This window comes from Camarhynchus parvulus, chromosome 22 (assembly GCF_901933205.1).
Source record: "Camarhynchus parvulus chromosome 22, STF_HiC, whole genome shotgun sequence".
NCBI lineage: Eukaryota > Metazoa > Chordata > Aves > Passeriformes > Thraupidae > Camarhynchus > Camarhynchus parvulus.
The window spans coordinates 3,826,713-3,845,011 of record NC_044592.1 but is presented as its reverse complement, the minus strand read 5'-3'; the positions used below and the strand labels follow the sequence as shown (position 1 = coordinate 3,845,011).

The following is an 18,299-nucleotide window of genomic DNA, read 5'->3' as shown; positions in this document are numbered from 1 at the left end:
CGCCGAGGGCGACACTGCGCGTGTGCAGAGCCCGCGCTGAGGGTGCGGCGCATGCGAGGTGAGCAGGGTGAGGCGCTGGCGCATGCGCAGAGCCCTCCCGGCGGGCGGGAGGGAGGAATCATGGCGGCGCCGTGGGAAGCGCTGAGGGCGGCGATGGCCGCGGTGCTGCTGCTGGGCTGGGGCGCGCAGGGGCTCTACTTCCACATCGGAGAGACCGAAAAGCGCTGCTTCATCGAGGAGATCCCCGACGAGACCATGGTCATCGGTGCGGGCGGCGGCGGGGAGCACCGGGAATGACGGGGGGCCGTGAGGGGGGAACGGGAGAGACCACCGGGAATGGCGGGCGGGGGGGAAATGGGAGAGACCACCGGGAATGGTGGGCGGGGAAATGGGAGAGACCACCGGGAATGGTGGGCGGGGGAGAGACCACCGGGAATGGCGGGCGGGGGGGGGGAAATGGGAGAGACCACCGGACACGGGGGTCGGCTCTGAGCCCCTGTGCCCGCTCGGTGCCAGGCAATTACCGGACGCAGCTGTGGGACAAACAGTCCGAGTCCTTCCTGCCCTCCACCCCCGGGCTGGGCATGCACGTGGAGGTCAAGGACCCCGACGGAAAGGTAAGGAAGGCTGGGCATCAACTGGGCATCCCTTGGGCACGGGGAGGGGTCCCTGGGCACTCTCTGGGGGGGTTTGGGCAATCCCCGGGCTGTGCCCCAGTGCCAAGGGCAGTGGCAGTGTCCCCATGGGATGCCAATAGCCATGCCATGGCCCTAACGCTGTCCCCGTTGGCACAGGTGGTGCCAGTGGCCGTGCCATGGCCCTGACAGTGTCCCCCCGTTGGCACAGGTGGTGATGTCGCGGCAGTACGGCTCCGAGGGGCGCTTCACGTTCACGTCGCACACGCCGGGCGAGCACCAGATCTGCCTGCACTCCAACTCCACCCGCATGGCGCTGTTCGCCGGGGGCAAGCTGGTAATAGTGCCCTGTGCCAGCCTGGCACGGCCCTGGCACAGCTCTGGGGTAGCCCCGTGCCCACAGCCCCTGCCCGCCCCACAGCTGGGCTGTGCCAGCGCCAGGAACAGCCCTGGTGACAGCCCTGTGCCCTGCCCATGGCTGTGCCATTGGTGGTGCCATTGATGGTGCCATTGATGGTGCCATGGTTGGTGCCATGGTTGGACCAGGTTGGTTGGGCCATGGTTGGACCATGGTTGGACCATGGTTGGTTGGATCCATGGTTGGATCCATGGTTGGTTGGTTGGACCATGGTTGGACCATGGTTGGACCATGGTTGGTTGATCCATGGTTGGTGCCATGGTTGGATCCATGGTTGGATCCATGGTTGGTGCCATGGTTGGCCATGGTTGTGCCATGGTTGGATGGTTGGATCCATGGTTGTATGGTTGGATCCATGGTTGATCCATGGTTGGTGCCTGGAGCCATGGTTGGACCATGGTTGGACCATGGTTGGATCCATGGTTGGATCCATGGTTGGATCCATGGTTGGTGCCATGGTTGGATCCATGGTTGGATCCATGGTTGGATCCATGGTTGGATCCATGGTTGGTGCCATGGTTGGATCCATGGTTGGATCCATGGTTGGATCCATGGTTGGATCCATGGTTGGATCCATGGTTGGACATGGTTGGATCCATGGTTGGATCCATGGTTGGACCATGGTTGGTGCCATGGTTGGTCCATGGTTGGATCCATGGTTGGCCATGGTTGGACCATGGTTGGATCCATGGTTGGATCCATGGTTGGATCCATGGTTGGATCCATGGTTGGTGCCATGGTTGGATCCATGGTTGGATCCATGGTTGGTGCCATGGTTGGAATGCCATGGTTGGATCCATGGTTGGATCCATGGTTGGATCCATGGTTGGTACAGGTTGGACAGGTTGGTCCATGGTTGGATATGGTTGGTGACCATGGTTGGTCATGTTGGACATGGTTGGACATGGTTGGTGCCATGGTTGGATTATCATGGTTGATCCATGGTTGGTGCCATGGTTGGTCCATGGTTGGATCCATGGTTGGATCATGGTTGGTCCATGGTTGGATCCATGGTTGGATCCATGGTTGGTGCCATGGTTGGTCCATGGTTGGATCCATGGTTGGATCATGGTTGGACCATGGTTGGATCCATGGTTGTCCATGGTTGGTCCATGGTTGGATCCATGGTTGGTCCATGGTTGTGCATGGTTGGACCATGGTTGGATCCATGGTTGATCCATGGTTGGATCCATGGTTGGATCCATGGTTGGTGCCATGGTTGGATCCATGGTTGGATCCATGGTTGGATCCATGGTTGGTGCCATGGTTGGATCCATGGTTGGTGCCATGGTTGGATCCATGGTTGGTGCCATGGTTGGTGCCATGGTTGGTGCCATGGTTGGATCCACGGTTGGATCCATGGTTGGTGCCATGGTTGGAGCCATGGTTGGATCCATGGTTGGTGCCATGGTTGGTGCCATGGTTGGATCCATGGTTGGTGCCATGACTGGCGCCATATTGGTGCCATGACTGGCGCCCCCTGGCTGCGCGTTGGTGCCCCCCGTGCCAGCCCGTGCCCTGTCCCGCAGCGGGTGCACCTGGACATCCAGGTGGGCGAGCACACCAACAACTACCCCGAGATCGCCGCCAAGGACAAGCTGACCGAGCTGCAGCTCCGCGCGCGCCAGCTGCTCGACCAGGTGGAGCAGATCCAGAAGGAGCAGAACTACCAGAGGGTCAGCGGGCACCTCTCGGGGTCAAACCACGGGCTCTGGGGGCACCGGGGGGGTTTGGGGGGGATTCACGGGGTTTGGGGGTGAGTTTATGGCGTTTTGTGGTGGATTTTTAGCGTTTCGGTGTGAATTTGTGGGGTAGAATTCACAGAGTTTTGGGCTGGATTTGCAGGGTTTTGGGTGGAATTCACAGGGTTTTGGGAGTCAGTCTTTGGGGTTTTGGGGTGAACTTTTGGGGTTTTGGGGTGAACTTTTGGGTTTTTGGGCTGAATGTACAGGGTTTTGCTGTAGGTTTATAGGGTTTTGGTGTGACTCTGGGGGGTTTTGGGGTGGATTTATGGGATTTTGTTGGGTTTATGGGGTTTTGGGGTGGATTTGTGGGGTTTTGGGGTGGATCTATGGGGTTTTGGGGTGAATCTCTGGGGTTTTGGGGTGGATTTATGGGGGTTTTGGGGTGAATCTTTGGGGTTTTGGGGTGGATTTATGGGGTTTTTGGGGTGAATCTCTGGGGGGGGTGGATCTCTGGGGTTTTGGGGGTGGATTTATGGGGTTTGGGGTGAATCTGTGGGGGTTTTGGGGTGAATCTTTGGGGTTTTGGAGTGGATTTATGGGGTTTGGGGTGAATCTCTGGGGTTTTGGGGTGGATTTATGGGGGTTTTGGGGTGAATCTTTGGGGTTTTGGGGTGAATCTCTGGGGTTTTGGGGTGGATTTATGGGGTTTTGGGGTGAATCTCTGGGGTTTTGGGGTGAATCTCTGGGGTTTTGGGGTGAATCTTTGGGGTTTTGGGGTGGATTTATGGGGTTTTGGGGTGAATCTTTGGGGTTTTCGGGTGGATTTATGGGGTTTTGGGGTGAATCTCTGGGGTTTTGGGGTGGATCTCTGGGGTTTTGGGGTGAATCTGTGGGGTTTTGGGGTGAATCTTTGGGGTTTTGGAGTGGATTTATGGGGTTTTGGGGTGAATCTCTGGGGTTTTGGGGTGAATCTCTGGGGTTTTGGGGTGGATTTATGGGGTTTTGGGGTGGATCTCTGGGGTTTTGGGGTGGATTTATGGGGTTTTGGGGTGAATCTCTGGGGTTTTGGGGTGAATCTCTGGGGTTTTGGGGTGAATCTCTGGGGTTTTGGGGGTGGATTTATGGGGTTTTGGGGTGAATCTTGGGGTTTTGGGGTGGATTTATGGGGTTTTGGGGTGGATTTATGGGGTTTTGGGGTGAATCTCTGGGGTTTTGGGGAGGATTTATGGGGTTTTGGGGTGAATCTTTGGGGTTTTGGGGGTGGATTTATGGGGTTTTTGGTGTGAATTCTGGGGTTTTGGGGGTGAATCTCTGGGGTTTTGGGGGTGAATCTTGGGGTTTCGGGTGGATTTGGGGGGAGGGCTCTGGGGTTTTGGGGTGGATCTCTCGGGCGTTTTGGGGGTGGATTTATGGGGTTTTGGGGTGGATCTCTGGGGTTTTGGGGTGGATTTATGGGGTTTTGGGGTGGATTTATGGGGTTTTGGGGTGAATCTCTGGGGTTTTGGGGTGGATTTATGGGGTTTTGGGGTGAATCTCTGGGGTTTTGGGGTGAATCTCTGGGGTTTTGGGGTGAATCTTTGGGGTTTTGGGGTGGATTTATGGGGTTTTGGGGTGGATTTATGGGGTTTTGGGGTGAATCTCTGGGGTTTTGGGGAGGATTTATGGGGTTTTGGGGTGAATCTTTGGGGTTTTGGGGTGGATTTATGGGGTTTTGGGGTGAATCTCTGGGGTTTTGGGGTGAATCTCTGGGGTTTTGGGGTGAATCTTGGGTTTTTGGGGTGGATTTATGGGGTTTTGGGGTGAATCTCTGGGGTTTTTGCCCTCAGTACCGGGAGGAGCGGTTCCGCATGACGAGCGAGAGCACCAACCAGCGCGTGCTCTGGTGGTCCATCGCCCAGACCGTCATCCTCATCCTCACCGGCCTCTGGCAGATGCGGCACCTCAAGAGCTTCTTTGAGGCCAAGAAGCTCGTCTAGCCCCCCAAAACCTCCTCGGGGGGCACCCCAAAATCCATTCCAACATGGGGGCAGCCCAAAACCAACCCCAACCCCAGAAGACACCCCAAAATCCACCCCCGTCCCACGGCGCGCCCCAGAACCCACCCTCACCTCGGGGGGCACCCCAAAACCGACCCCAATCCCAGAGGGATCCCCAAAATCCACTCCTAACCCTGTAATGGGGGATCCCACCCACCTTGGGGTACTGGGGAGGGACCCTCACTCCCTTCTAGGACCCCAAACCCATCCCACCCACCCTGGGGTGCTCCCTGCGGATTTTGGGGTGCCCTGCCTGCCATGGAGGGAGCAGAGAGGCGCCACCCCCCGAGGTGGTTTTTGGGAGGGAAATAAAGAGGTTTTTTTGTTCCACCAAGAGTTGTCGGTGAGTTTTTGGGGCGGGGAGAGGGTCGTGGCGCTCCAAGCATTCAGCTGCTGCCCAAACCCGGCCGTTTTCACCCCAAAATCGCCCCCGGGATTTCGGGGTGTCGGGGGTGCTGTGGGTCCTCCACCGCCAGGGGGCGCGCTCAGCCGCCAGGGGGCGCTACCGGAAGTGTCGCTGGGCGGGGCCTCGCGGCCGGAAGTGCGTGTGCTGTGGGGCCAAGATGGCGGCAGAGATGGAGGCGAAGGGGTTCGAGCACATGGGGCTGGACGGGCGGCTGCTGAGGGTGAGCGGGAACGGGGCGGGGAGGGGAGAGCGCGGCACCGGCAGGGAGCTCGGCCGGGGAGAGCAGGGGGTTGGGGTGCCGGGAGGGGTGAGGGAGACACCGGGGTGGCGCGGGGGTTGTGGGGTCGCTTTGGGGACCCTCTGAGGGCACGGGGACATTGGGGTCCCTTCAGGGGTGGGGCGCCTGGGGGGACACCGGAGCCCCCTGGGGTGGGGGGGCAGTGGGGCCTGTCCCCGTGGGGAGAGGCTGTCGCTGAGGGGACCCCGGGCACTGGGCCTGTCCCCATGGGGAGAGGCTGTCCCTGAGGGGACATTGGGCACTGGGACTGTCCCCGTGGGGAGAGGCTGTCCCTGAGGGGACATTGGGCACTGGGCCTGTCCCCGTGGGGAGAGGCTGTCCCTGAGGGGACCCCGGGCACTGGGACTGTCCCCGTGGGGAGAGGCTGTCCCTGAGGGGACACTCGGGACTGGGACTGTCCCCGTGGGGAGAGGCTGTCCCTGAGGGGACATTGGGCACTGGGCCTGTCCCCGTGGGGAGAGGCTGTCCCTGAGGGGACATCGGGCACTGGGCCTGTCCCCGTGGGGAGAGGCTGTCCCTGAGGGGACATTGGGCACTGGGCCTGTCCCCGTGGGGAGAGGCTGTCGCTGAGGGGACCCCGGGCACTGGGCCTGTCCCCGCGGCGCTGTCCCCGCGCTGGCACCGTCGCTGTGCCCGCAGGCCGTGGCGGAGCTGGGCTGGGCAGTGCCCACGGCCATCCAGGCCCGCGCCATCCCGCTGGCCATGGAGGGCCGGGATCTGCTGGCCCGGGCCAGGACGGGCTCGGGGAAAACGGGAGCGTACGGACTGCCCGTGCTGCACAAACTGCTGCGCGTCAAGGAGGTACCGGGGGCACTGGGGGGCACTGGGGGTACCCAATGGGGGCACTGGGGGGCACTGGGGGATACTGGGGGTACCCAATGGGGGCACTGGGGGCACTGGGGTACCCAATGGGGGCACCGGGGCTGACCCCGCTGTCCCCCGTGTGTCCCCAGCAGTGCCCTGGGGATGGCAGGGCTGATGTCCCCGTGCCCCCCGGTGACCCCGCTGTCCCCCGTGTGTCCCCAGGCGTCCCCAGCCGTGCCCCAGGCCGTGCGGGCGCTGGTGCTGGTGCCCTCGGCGGAGCTGGCACGGCAGGTCGGGCACACCCTGCGCCGCCTGGCCGCCTTCTGCGGCCGCCAGCTGCGCGTGGCCGAGCTCTGCGGCCACTCGGACCTCGCTGAGCAGCGGTCAGTGACCCCCTGACCCCCCCGGTGTCCCCAGCCCCACCCTGCTGTCCCCAGGCTGGTGCACTGGGGTGGGCACACCTGGACGTGTCCTGGCACACCTGGCCGGGCACAGCCTGGCCCTGACCCCTCCCTGGGTGTCCCCTCGGTGTCCTCCCTGGGTGTCCCCTCAATGTCCCTTCAATGTCCCTGACCTGACTTCTCCCTGGGTGTCCCCTCGGTGTCCCCTTGATGTCCCTGTGTCCTCAATGTCCCTGACCTCTCCCTGGGTGTCTCTGGGTGTCCCTTCAATGTCCCTGACTCCTCTCTGGGTGTCCCCCCGGTGTCCCTGACCCCCGTGTCCCCTGGGTGTCCCCAGGCCGGTGCTGATGGAGCAGCCGGACATCGTGGTGGGCACTCCCGGCCGTGTCCTGGCACACGTGGCCGGGCACAGCCTGGCACTGCGGCCCTGGCTGGAGCTGCTCGTGCTGGACGAGGCCGATCTGCTGCTGTCCTTCGGCTTCGGGGACGACATCCGCGCCCTGCTCTGGTGGGGACACCCGGGGGACATGGGGGGGACATGGGGGGACACCTGGGGGACACCAGGGGATACGGAAGGGACAAGGAAGGGACACAGAGAAGGACACGGGGACATGGTGGGGACACAGAGAAGGACATGGTGGGACAGGGAGGGGACACCCAGGGGACACCAGGGGATATGGAAGGGACAAGGAAGGGACACAGAGAAGGACACAGGGACAGGGGAGGGGACATTGGGGACACTGAAGGCTTTGGGGTCTTTAAAGTTTTGGGGTTCTCGGAGAGATTTCAGGCTGCACTGAGGGTTTTGGGGGACATTGGGATTTTGGGGTCTTTAAGGTTTTCTGGGGCACTGAAGGGTTCTGGGGGTTCTGAGCAGTTTTGGGGTGTTCTGAGCAGTTTTGGGGTGTTCTGGGTGGTTTTGGGGTGCCCGGGGCGGTTTTGGGGTGCCCCTGACCCCCCGTGCCCCCCCAGCCACATGCCCAAGATCTACCAGGCCCTGCTGGTGTCGGCCACCCTGAACCCCGAGCTGGAGGCGCTGCAGGAGCTGGTGCTGCACAACCCCGTGAGAAACCGGGGCGGCTTTGGGACATTTCGGGGGGTCTGGGGTGAGGTTTGGGGGTTCCACAGCGAAACACAAGTCCCCCATTTCCCATGCCTGACCCCAAACCCTGTTCCAGGTGCAGGTTCTGCCCCCCAACCCCGGCTCCCAGGCCCTTCCCATTTCCAGCAGTTCCCTATCCTCACTTTTGGGTTTTTAACCCCAAATCCCCAAATTTTAGGTTCAGGTTCTCCCCCCCAGAGCCCCAACTCCCTGGCAGTTCCCAGCTGCAGCAGTTCCAGGTGCTGGGAATTCCAGCTCCCCAATTTTAACCAGATTTCGAGATTTTAACCAGAAATCCCCCAATTCCAGGTGCATGTTCTCCCCCTGCAGCAGTCCCCCAGTGCCCAATTTGGGATTTTAACCCCAAATCCCAATTCCAGGTCCATGTCCTGCCCCCGAGCCCCGGCTCCCTGGCAGTTCCCCAGTGCCCATTTTGGGATTTTAACCCCAAATCCCTGTCCCAGGTCCACGTCCTGCCCCCCGAGCCCCGGCTCCCCAGCAGTGCCCAGCTGCAGCAGTTCCCCAGTGCCCATTTTGGGATTTTAACCCCAGTGCCCAATATTGGGATTTTAACCCCATTGCCCAGTTTGGGATTTTTAACCCCAAATCCAATTCCAGGTCCACGTCCTGCCCCCTGAGCCCCGTTTGCCGGGCAGTGCCCAGCTGCAGCAGTTCCCAATCCCTAATATTGGGTTTTAACCCCAAATCCCAATTCCAGGTGCATGTTCTGCCCCCTGAGCCCCGGCTGCCCGGCAGTGCCCAGCTGCAGCAGTTCCCCAGTGCCCAATATTGGGATTTTAACCCCAGTGCCCATTTTGGGATTTTAACCCCAAATCCCCCAATTCCAGGTCCACGTCCTGTCCCCCGAGCCCCGGCTCCCCGGCAGTGCCCAGCTGCAGCAGTCCCCAGTGCCCATTTTGGGATTTTAACCCCAGTGCCCAATTTGGGATTTTAACCCCAAATCCAATTCCACATTCCCCAGCTCCCTGGCAGTTCCCCAGTGCCCAATTTGGGATTTTAACCCCATTGCCCAATATTGGGATTTTAACCCCAGTGCCCAATTTGGGATTTTTAACCCCAAATCCCTGTCCCAGGTCCACGTCCTGCCCCCCGAGCCCCGTTTGCCCGGCAGTGCCCAGCTGCAGCAGTTCCCCAGTGCCCAATATTGGGATTTTAACCCCAGTGCCCAATTTGGGATTTTAACCCCAAATCCCTGTCCCAGGTCCACGTCCTGCCCCCCGAGCCCCGTTTGCCCGGCAGTGCCCAGCTGCAGCAGTTCCAGCTGCGCTGTGCCACGGAGGAGGACAAGTTCCTGCTGCTGGCGGCGCTGCTGAAGCTGCGGCTGCTGCGGGGCCGGGCGCTGCTCTTCGTGGGCAGCCTGCCCCGCGCCTTTAGGGTCAAACTCTTCCTGGAGCAGTTTGGGATCGCCGCCTGTGCCCTCAACCCACAGCTGCCCGCCCGCTCCCGGTGAGTCCCGAGCGTTTGTGGAGCTTATGGGGTGGATTTATGGGATGGGGTTTATGGGATTTCCTGGTTTTGTCCTCAACCCGCAGCTGCCGGTGTGATCCCGGTGAGTCCTGGGGGATTTATGGGGTGGGGTTTATGGGAATTGCCATTTGTGTCCTAAATTCCTGCGTTTTCACCTGATCCTGGTGGTTTCTGAGGGGAGATAATGGGGTGGGATTTATGGGGTGAGAATTCCCATTTGTGCCCTCAACCCTCTGCTGTCTGTGTGATCCCGGTGAGTCCTGGGGGATTTATGGGGTGGGGTTTATGGGGTGGGGTTTATGGGATTTCCTGGTTTTGTCCTCAACCCGCAGCTGCCTGTGGGATCCCGGTGAGTCCTGGGGGATTTATGGGGGGGGGTTTGTTGGAATTCCCATTTGTGCTCTCAATTCCCGTTCCTGTGCCAGGTGCCCGGTGACACTGGGGATGTCCCTGTCCTGGTGGCACTGGGGATGTCCCTGTCCTGGTGGCACTGCTGATGTCCCTGTCCCTGTCCCCCAGGTGCCACGTCATTGCCCAGTTTAACCGGGGGCTCTACGATTACATCGTGGCCACCGACGAGGAGGGGCCGGCGGAGCCCCCCCGGCACCGCCCGCGCAGAGGGGACACGGCCAGGTCAGATTGGGGACACTGGGGACACGGCCAGGTCAGATTGGGGACACTGGGGACATTGGGGACACGGCCAGGTCAGCCTGGGGACACTGGGGACATTGGGGACACGGCCAGGTCAGACTGGGGACACCGGGGACATTGGGGACATGGCCAGGTCAGCCTGGGGACACCGGGGACACTGGGGTGACACTGGGGACATTGGGCACGGCCAGAATCCCCTGGCACCGCCCGTGCAGGGGGGACACGGCCAGGTCAGACTGGGGACAGTGGGGACACTGGGGACATGGCCAGGTCAGACTGGGGACACTGGGGACACTGAGGACACGGCCAGGTCAGCCTGGGGACACTGGGGACAATGGGGACATTGGGGACACGGCCAGGTCAGCCTGGGGACACTGGGGACACGGCCAGGTCAGCCTGGGGACACCGGGGACATTGGGGACATTGGGGTGACACTGGGGACATTGGGCACGGCCAGAATCCCCTGGCACCGCCCACGCAGGGGGGACACGGCCAGGTCAGATTGGGGACAATGGGGACATTGGGGACATGGCCAGGTCAGCCTGGGGACACTGGGGACATTGGGGACATTGGGGACACGGCCAGGTCAGATTGGGGACAATGGGGACATTGGGGACACTGGGGACATTGGGGACACAGGGGACAGCCAGGGCATGGCCAGGTCAGCCTGGGGACAACTGGGGTGGCACTGGGGACACTGGGGACAGCCAGAGCTCCCCCAGTACTGCCCACGCAGGGGGGGCATGGCCAGGTCAGCCTGGGGACACTGGGGATGGCAGGATGGCACTGGGGACAGCAGGGACAGTGGGTGGCACTGGGGATGGGGACTGGGGGTGGCACTGGGGACTGGGAGCCGTGTCCCTGAACCCACTGTGTCCCCTCAGGAAGGGTGACAGGAGGGGACAGTCCCTGCGGTGTTCCCACATCCCTGACTGTCTCCATGTGCCCTCAGGAAAGGTGACAAGAAGGGTGACAAGAAGGGACAGCCCCCGCAGTGTCCCCAGGACCCCGAGTTCGGGGTCTCCCGTGGCATCGATTTCCAGAACGTCGCCGCCGTCATCAACTTCGATGTCCCCAGCTCGGTGGAGACCTACATCCACCGCGTGGGCAGGTGGGACACCCGGGCCACCGGGGCCACCACGGGCCACCAGGGCCACCACGGGGCCACCAGGGGGGTTCCAGGGTCACAACTTCAGTGTCCCCAATTCGGTATTGTCCTACATCCACCGCATGCGCAGGTGGGACACCGGGGCCACCATGGGGCCACCAGGGCCACCACGGGGCCACCATGGTGTCAGCAGAGTCACCACGAGGTCCCCAGGGGGTCTGGGGGGTCCCCAGGGATGTCTGGGTGTCCCAGTGTGTCCCCTGTCCCCAGGGTGTCCCCATGTCCCTGTCCCCGTGTCCCTGTCCCCAACATGTCCGTGTCCCCACGGTGTCCCACGGTGTCCCCACGGTGTCCCTGTGTCCCCAGGACAGCCCGTGGGGACAGCCCTGGCACGGCGCTGACGCTGGCACTGCCCGACGAGCTCGAGGGGCTGCGGCGCATCGAGGACACGCTGGCAGCAGGTGGCACTTGGGGACACTGGGGGGGAAAGCTGAGGACACTGGGTGGGTTTGGGGACACTGAGGTGACACCCAGGTGGCCCCGTGTCCCCACAGAGAACGGGCAGTCCATGCTGCAGCCCTACGAGTTCCGCATGGAGGAGATCGAGACGCTGCGGTACCGCTGCAGGGTGAGGGGACACCGAGGGGACAGCGGGGACACCGAGGGGACACTGAGGGGACACCAGGGGGACACTGAGGGGACACCAGGGGGACAGGCCTGTCCCTGCTGTCCTTACTGTCCCAATGCTGTCCCCAATGTCCCGGTGATGTCCCCAATGTTCCATTAATGTCCCCAGTGTCCCCAAGGCTGTCCCCAGGACGCCATGCGCGCTGTCACCAAGCAGGCCTGTCCCTGCTGTCCCCAATGTCCCATTAATGTCCCCAGTGATGTCCCCAATGTCCCCATGATGTCCCCAGTGCCCCATTAATGTCCCCAATGTCCCCAGGACACCATGTGTGCTGTCACCAAGCAGGCCTGTCCCTGCTGTCCCCAATGCTGTCCTCAATGTCCCCATTAATGTCCCCAATGTCCCCAATGCTGTCCCGCGGACGCCATGCGCGCTGTCACCAAGCAGGCCTGTCCCTGCTGTCCCCAATGCCCCATTAATGTCCCCAATGTCCCCAATGCTGTCCCGCGGACGCCATGCGCGCTGTCACCAGGCAGGCCTGTCCCTGCTGTCCCCAATGCTGTCCTCAATGTCCCCATTAATGTCCCCAATGTCCCCAGGACGCCATGCGCGCTGTCACCAAGCAGGCCTGTCCCTGCTGTCCCCAATGTCCCATTAATGTCCCCAGTGATGTCCCCAATGTCCCCATGATGTCCCCAATGCCCCATTAATGTCCCCAATGTCCCCAGGACACCATGTGTGCTGTCACCAAGCAGGCCTGTCCCTGCTGTCCCCAATGATGTCCCCAATGTCCCCATTAATGTCCCCAATGTCCCCATTAATGTCCCCAATGTCCCATTAATGTCCCCAATGTCCCCAGGATGCCATGCGCACTGTCACCAAGCAGGCCAGTCCCTGCTGTCCCCAATGCCCCATTAATGTCCCCAATGTCCCCAGTGCTGTCCCGCGGACGCCATGCGCGCTGTCACCAAGCAGGCCTGTCCCTGCTGTCCCCAGTGATGTCCCCAATGTCCCCAATGTCCCCAATGTCCCCAGTGATGTCCCCAATGTCCCCAGGACGCCATGCGCGCTGTCACCAAGCAGCCCTGTCCCTGCTGTCCCCATTGATGTCCCCAATGTCCCCAATGCCCCATTAATGTCCCCAATGTCCCCATTAATGTCCCCAATGTCCCCAGGACGCCATGCGCGCTGTCACCAGGCAGGCCAGTCCCTGCTGTCCCCAGTGATGTCCCCAATGTCCCCATTAATGTCCCCAATGTCCCATTAATGTCCCCAATGTCCCCATTAATGTCCCCAGGACGCCATGCGCGCTGTCACCAAGCAGGCCAGTCCCTGCTGTCCCCAGTGATGTCCCCAATGTCCCCATTAATGTCCCCAATGTCCCCAATGTCCCCAGGACGCCATGCGCGCTGTCACCAAGCAGCCCTGTCCCTGCTGTCCCCATTGATGTCCCCAATGTCCCCAATGATGTCCCCAATGTCCCCAATGATGTCCCCAATGTCCCCAGGACGCCATGTGCGCTGTCACCAAGCAGGCCTGTCCCTGCTGTCCCCAGTGATGTCCCCAATGTCCCCAATGTCCCATTAATGTCCCCAGTGATGTCCCCAATGTCCCCAATGATGTCCCCAAATGTCCAAAGGACACAAAACGGGCATAAACCCCCACCGCTTGGATTAAAACCCCAAATGTGGCTCGAAGAACCGCCAATGGAGCTAACTAAAACTCCAAAATTGGGCTCAAGGTGAGACCCCAAAGCTGGGATAGGAACCCCAAAATCGGGCTAAAAACCCCAAAATCGGGGTCAAAACCCCAAAATCGGGGATTTAAACCCCCAAAATCAGCGTCAGATCCCCCAACTTTGGGATAAAACCCCCAAAATTGAGATGGAAGCTTTAAAAAATGGGATTAAAACCACCCAAAATGGGGATAAAAAAACCCCCGAACATTGGGATAAAAACCCCACAAAATTGGATTAAAAAAAAAAACAAAATTGGGATAAAACCCCCAAAATTGGGATTTAAAAAACCCAAAATTGGGATCAAAAACCCCAAAACGAGGATTTAAAAATACACAAAATGGGAATAAAGCCCCCAACGTTTGGATTAAAAACCCCCAAAATTTGGATTAAAAAAACCCCAAAATTGGGATTAAATAAAACCCCAAAATTGGGATTGGAGAAACCCCAAAATTGGGATTAAATAAAACCCCAAAATTTGGATTGAAGAAACCCCAAAATTGGGATTAAAAACCCCCAAAATGGGGATAAAAACCCCAAAATTGGGATTAAAACCCCCAAATTGGGTTAAAACCTCTACAATGGGACAAAACCCCAAAAATTGGGATAAAAACCCCAAATCTTTTTGGGATTTCCTCCCCAACCCCTCCATTTGAACCCCATGTTTTGCCATTTTAACGCCTCTGGGGGAGGGATTTCCCTGCTGCAATTAATGGATGGCTGATTGATTATTGATTAGTGATTAATGAAGGGGTAATTAATGAATTGCAGGTGTATTTCGAGGACAATCCCCGGGACCTGCAGGCGCTGAGGCACGACCGGCCCCTGCACCCGGCCAGCGTGCAGCCCCACCTGGGCCACGTGCCCGAGTACCTGGGTACCCAAAAATGGGGCAAAAAAGGGGGAAATTGGGAAAAAACGGGGGGAAAATATTGAAATTTGGGGGAAAAACGGTGAAAAAATGGGAAAAAAGTCTGAAATTTTGGGGGAAAAGATGGGAAATGGGGAACTGGGAATGGGGTCAGCCTCACCTGGGCTGAGTGAGTACCTGGGTATCCAAAAATGGGGCAAAAAAGGGAGAAATTGGGAAAGAATGGGATGAAAATGGGGAAAATGTTGAAATTTGGGGAAAAAACGGTGAAAAAATGGGAAAAAAATTAAATTTTGGGGAAAAGATGGGAAATGGGGAACTGGGAATGGGTCAGCCACACCTGGGCTGAGTGAGTGCCTGGGTACCCAAAAATGGGGCAAAAAGGGGAAATTTGGGAGAAAATGGAAATTTGGGGGAAAAATGGGAAAAAATGGAAATTTTGGGGAAAAGATGGGAAATGGGGAACTGGGAATGGGGTCAGCCACACCTGGGCTGAGTGAGTACCTGGGTACCCAAAAATGGGGCAAAAAAGGGGAAATTGGGAAAAAATGGGGTGAAAATGGGAAAAAAATTGAAATTTGGGGGGAAAACGGGGAAAAAATGGGAAAAAAATCTGAAATTTTGGGGGAAAAATGGGAAATGGGAAACTGGGAATGGGGTCAGCCACACCTGGGCTGAGTGAGTGCCTGGGTACCCAAATGGGGCAAAAAAGGGAGAAATTGGGAAAGAATGGGATGAAAATGGGGAAAAATGGAAATTTGGGGGGAAATGGAGGAAAAAAATGGAAATTTTGGGGAAAAATGGGAAATGAGAAACTGGGAATGGGGTCAGCCACACCTGGGCTGAGTGAGTACCTGGGTATCCAAAAATGGGGCAAAAAAGGGAGAAATTGGGAAAGAATGGGATGAAAATGGGGAAAATGTTGAAATTTGGGGAAAAAACGGTGAAAAAATGGGAAAAAAATCTGAAATTTTGGGGGAAAAGATGGGAAATGGGGAACTGGGAATGGGGTCAGCCACACCTGGGCTGAGTGAGTACCTGGGTACCCAAAAATGGGGCAAAAAAGGGAGAAATTGGGAAAGAATGGGATGAAAATTGAAATTTTGTGTAAGAAAAAGGGAAAAAATGGGGGAAATTGGGGTCTCAGGGGGGTTTTGGGGTGGGCAATGGGGTAATGGGGATTTAGGGCTGGTTTTGGGGTGCACTGAGCCCCTTTGTGCCCCCCCAGTGCCCCCCAGCCTCCGCAGCATCGCCGACCCCAACCCCAAAAAGAGGAAATGTCCCCGAGGGGCCGGAGCCCGGCGCCGGGGGAAGAAGGTGAGAGAACCCGAATCCCTCCCCAAAATCCCCCCAAAATCCCTCCCAAAATTCCCCTCAAATCCCCCAAATCCCTCCCCAAAATTCCCCTTAAATCCCTCCTCAAAATCCCCCAAATCCCTCCCCAAAATTCCCCAAATTCCGTCCCCCAAATCCCCCAAATTGCCTCCCCAAAATTCCCCTCCCCCCAAATCCCTCCCCAAAATTCCCCTTAAATCCCTCCCCAACCCCCCCCCAAAATTCCCCAACCCCCCCAAATCCCCCAAATTCCCTCCCCAAAATCCCCCCCAAATCCCTCCCCAAAATTCCCCAAATTCTCCCCCAAAATCCCCCCCCAAATCCCCCCAAATTCCTCCCCAAAATCCCCCAACTTCCCTCCCCAAAACTGCCCTGAAATCCCCCAAATTCCCCCCAAATCCTCCCTAAATTCCCCCTCTGCACTCCCACGGGTTCTGCTGGGGGGGGCACCAATGTCCCCCCAAAGCCCTGAGCCCTCAAATTGCCCCAAATGCCCCCTCAATTCCCCCCTAAAACCCCTCCCAAAATCCCCTGAACCCCAAAATCGCCCCTGACCCCCAAACCCCCCCTGTCCCCCCCGTGTCTCCGCAGCCCCGCGGCTCCGGGAATCCCCTGCAGAGCTTCAGGTTCGCCCGGCGAGGGAGCAAACGGGGGGCAGGGGGCACCCCCTGTGAGCCTGGCACCCCTGGGGGCACCTGGGGGCACCCCTGGGGGCACCTGGGGGCACCCGGGCACCCCTGGGTCACCCCCTGAGAGCCTGGGGGCACCCCCTGTGCCAGCCTGGGGACCCTGGTGTCACCTTCTGAGCCCCTGTGCCAGCCTGGGGTCACCACGGTGGTAGGTGACAAATAAAGGTGCCAAGGAGCCGCTCTGCTGTCCCCTGGTGTCCCCTGGTGTCCCCTGGTGTCCCCTGGGGCCGGGCTGGGCGCGGGGCCGGGCGGGTGCCAGGGACACGGCGGGGATGGGCGTGTGACGCCGCTGTGGGCAAAGGTGCCAGGGCAGTGCCACCCTTATCTGTGTCCCCCGTTATCTCCCCCCGTATTGTCCCCAAGGCCACCAGGGCCATCAGCAGCGGTACAGGGACACCCAGGGGTGGCCGCCCTGGGGATGCTGCGGGGGTGGCACCGATGGCATCGGGGGCTGGCACCCTGGGGGCACTGCGGGGACCTGGCACGGGCTCGGGGGTGGCACCGGGACCGGGGGGGGGGCGGGTGTGGCACTGCCCCGCCCTGGTGACATCGGGGACGGGCGTGACACCGAGCAGGGTCCAAGGCCCTGAACCCGGCGGGGACAGAGGGCAGCGGGTGGCACTGTCACCACTGGGATGGCACTGTCACACGGGGATGGCACCGGGTGGCACTGTCACCACTGGGATGGCGCCGTCACACGGGGCTGGCACGACACTGTCACATGGGGATGGCACCGGGATGGCACCGTCACACAAGGAGTAGCATCCCGGTGGCAGTGGCACCGCTGGGATGTCACTGGGACAGAGGGCACCGGGGTGGCCCTGGCACCACCAGGATGGCATCAAGGTGGCCCTGGCACAGCCGGGTCCCTGCCCACAGCACGGGGGACACCAGGGTGTCACCCGCAGGATGTGGCACTGGCACTGTCGCGGGTGCCCGTGGGTGCTGTCCCAGTGCCAGCCTGTGCCACCCTCTGCTCCCCGATTCCTGCGTTTGTCCCCAGATCTGCGCCCCTGGGTGCCCCCTGATGCCACTCAGTGCCCCCCTCCAGCTCCCAGATTCCCAGTTCGGTGCCCGTGGGTGGCCCTGGTGCCACCCTGAGCTCCCAAATCCCCGAATTCTCCCAATTTCACTGCCCATCGGTGCCACCCCGGGCTCCCAAATCCCCGGTTCCTCCCCGTCCCGGTGCCCATCGGTGCCACCCCGAGCTCCCCCGGTTCCTCCCCGTCCCGGTGCCCATCGGTGCCACCCCGAGCTGCCCCAGTTCCTCCCCGCCCCGCCCCGCGGCCCCGCCCGGATCGATCGATCGATCGGGTTAATGATCGATCCGGGCCCGGGGCTGATTGGTGGCGCTGCCGTCAGGCCAGGGCTGCCCTGCCCGGCTGGCACCGGTGGGCGGGGGCGGTTTAAAGGCGCGGGTGGCACTCGGTGCCAGCCGTGCCAGCATGGCCGCCTCCCTGGCACTGCCCGGCGCCCTCCTGGCCGCACTGCTGGTGCTGGTAGGGGACAGGGGCACCGCGGGGCGGGCACGGGGAGCGGCACCGGGGGCACCGGGCGGCGGGACGCGGCACCGGGGGCACCGCGGGGCGGCACGGGGACTGGCACGGGGGGCACCGCGGGGCAGGCACGGGACGGCACCCGGGGGCACCGCGGGGCGGGCACGGGGACTGGCACCGGGGGCACCGCGGGGCGGGCACGGGGAGCGGCACCGGGGGCACCGCGGGGCAGGTGGCAGAGCCGGGGGTACCATTGTGGTGCCCACCGGGTGGCATTTGGGTGGCACTCGGAAGGTTTGGGGGTGGCAGAGCCGGGGGACACCGGTGTGGTGCCCACCTGGTGGCATCTGGGAGAGGCTGAGAGGGACACCCCAGAGGTGCCCATTGGGTGACATTTGGGTGCCATCTGGGTGGCATTGGTAGGTGGCAGAGCTGGGGACACCCTTGGTGCCCTTTGGGTGCCATTCCGGGGTGATGTGCAGGAGCTGGGAGTGGCAGAGCCGCTCCTTGCGG

At 60.5% G+C, this 18,299-nt stretch overlaps 2 protein-coding genes across 2 annotated transcripts; both read left to right on the top strand.

Annotated features, from left to right (window-relative positions):
- The first annotated feature begins 77 nt into the window (after positions 1-77).
- TMED4 (transmembrane p24 trafficking protein 4) lies at positions 78-5,108 on the top strand. The gene is made up of 5 exons (XM_030964191.1): positions 78-265; positions 517-617; positions 847-972; positions 2,583-2,729; positions 4,565-5,108. Exons 1-5 carry the CDS (start codon positions 121-123, stop codon positions 4,712-4,714), a joined length of 669 nt encoding a protein of 222 aa, XP_030820051.1. The 5' UTR covers positions 78-120; the 3' UTR covers positions 4,715-5,108.
- A 202-nt stretch (positions 5,109-5,310) lies between these two features.
- DDX56 (DEAD-box helicase 56) lies at positions 5,311-16,480 on the top strand. The gene is made up of 16 exons (XM_030964197.1): positions 5,311-5,400; positions 6,118-6,279; positions 6,505-6,665; positions 7,021-7,191; positions 7,656-7,746; positions 9,008-9,252; positions 9,793-9,906; positions 10,877-11,035; positions 11,399-11,493; positions 11,587-11,660; positions 12,520-12,550; positions 12,717-12,731; positions 14,135-14,272; positions 15,495-15,583; positions 16,193-16,313; positions 16,345-16,480. Exons 1-16 carry the CDS (start codon positions 5,338-5,340, stop codon positions 16,440-16,442), a joined length of 1,827 nt encoding a protein of 608 aa, XP_030820057.1. The 5' UTR covers positions 5,311-5,337; the 3' UTR covers positions 16,443-16,480.
- The last annotated feature ends 1,819 nt before the right edge of the window (positions 16,481-18,299 follow it).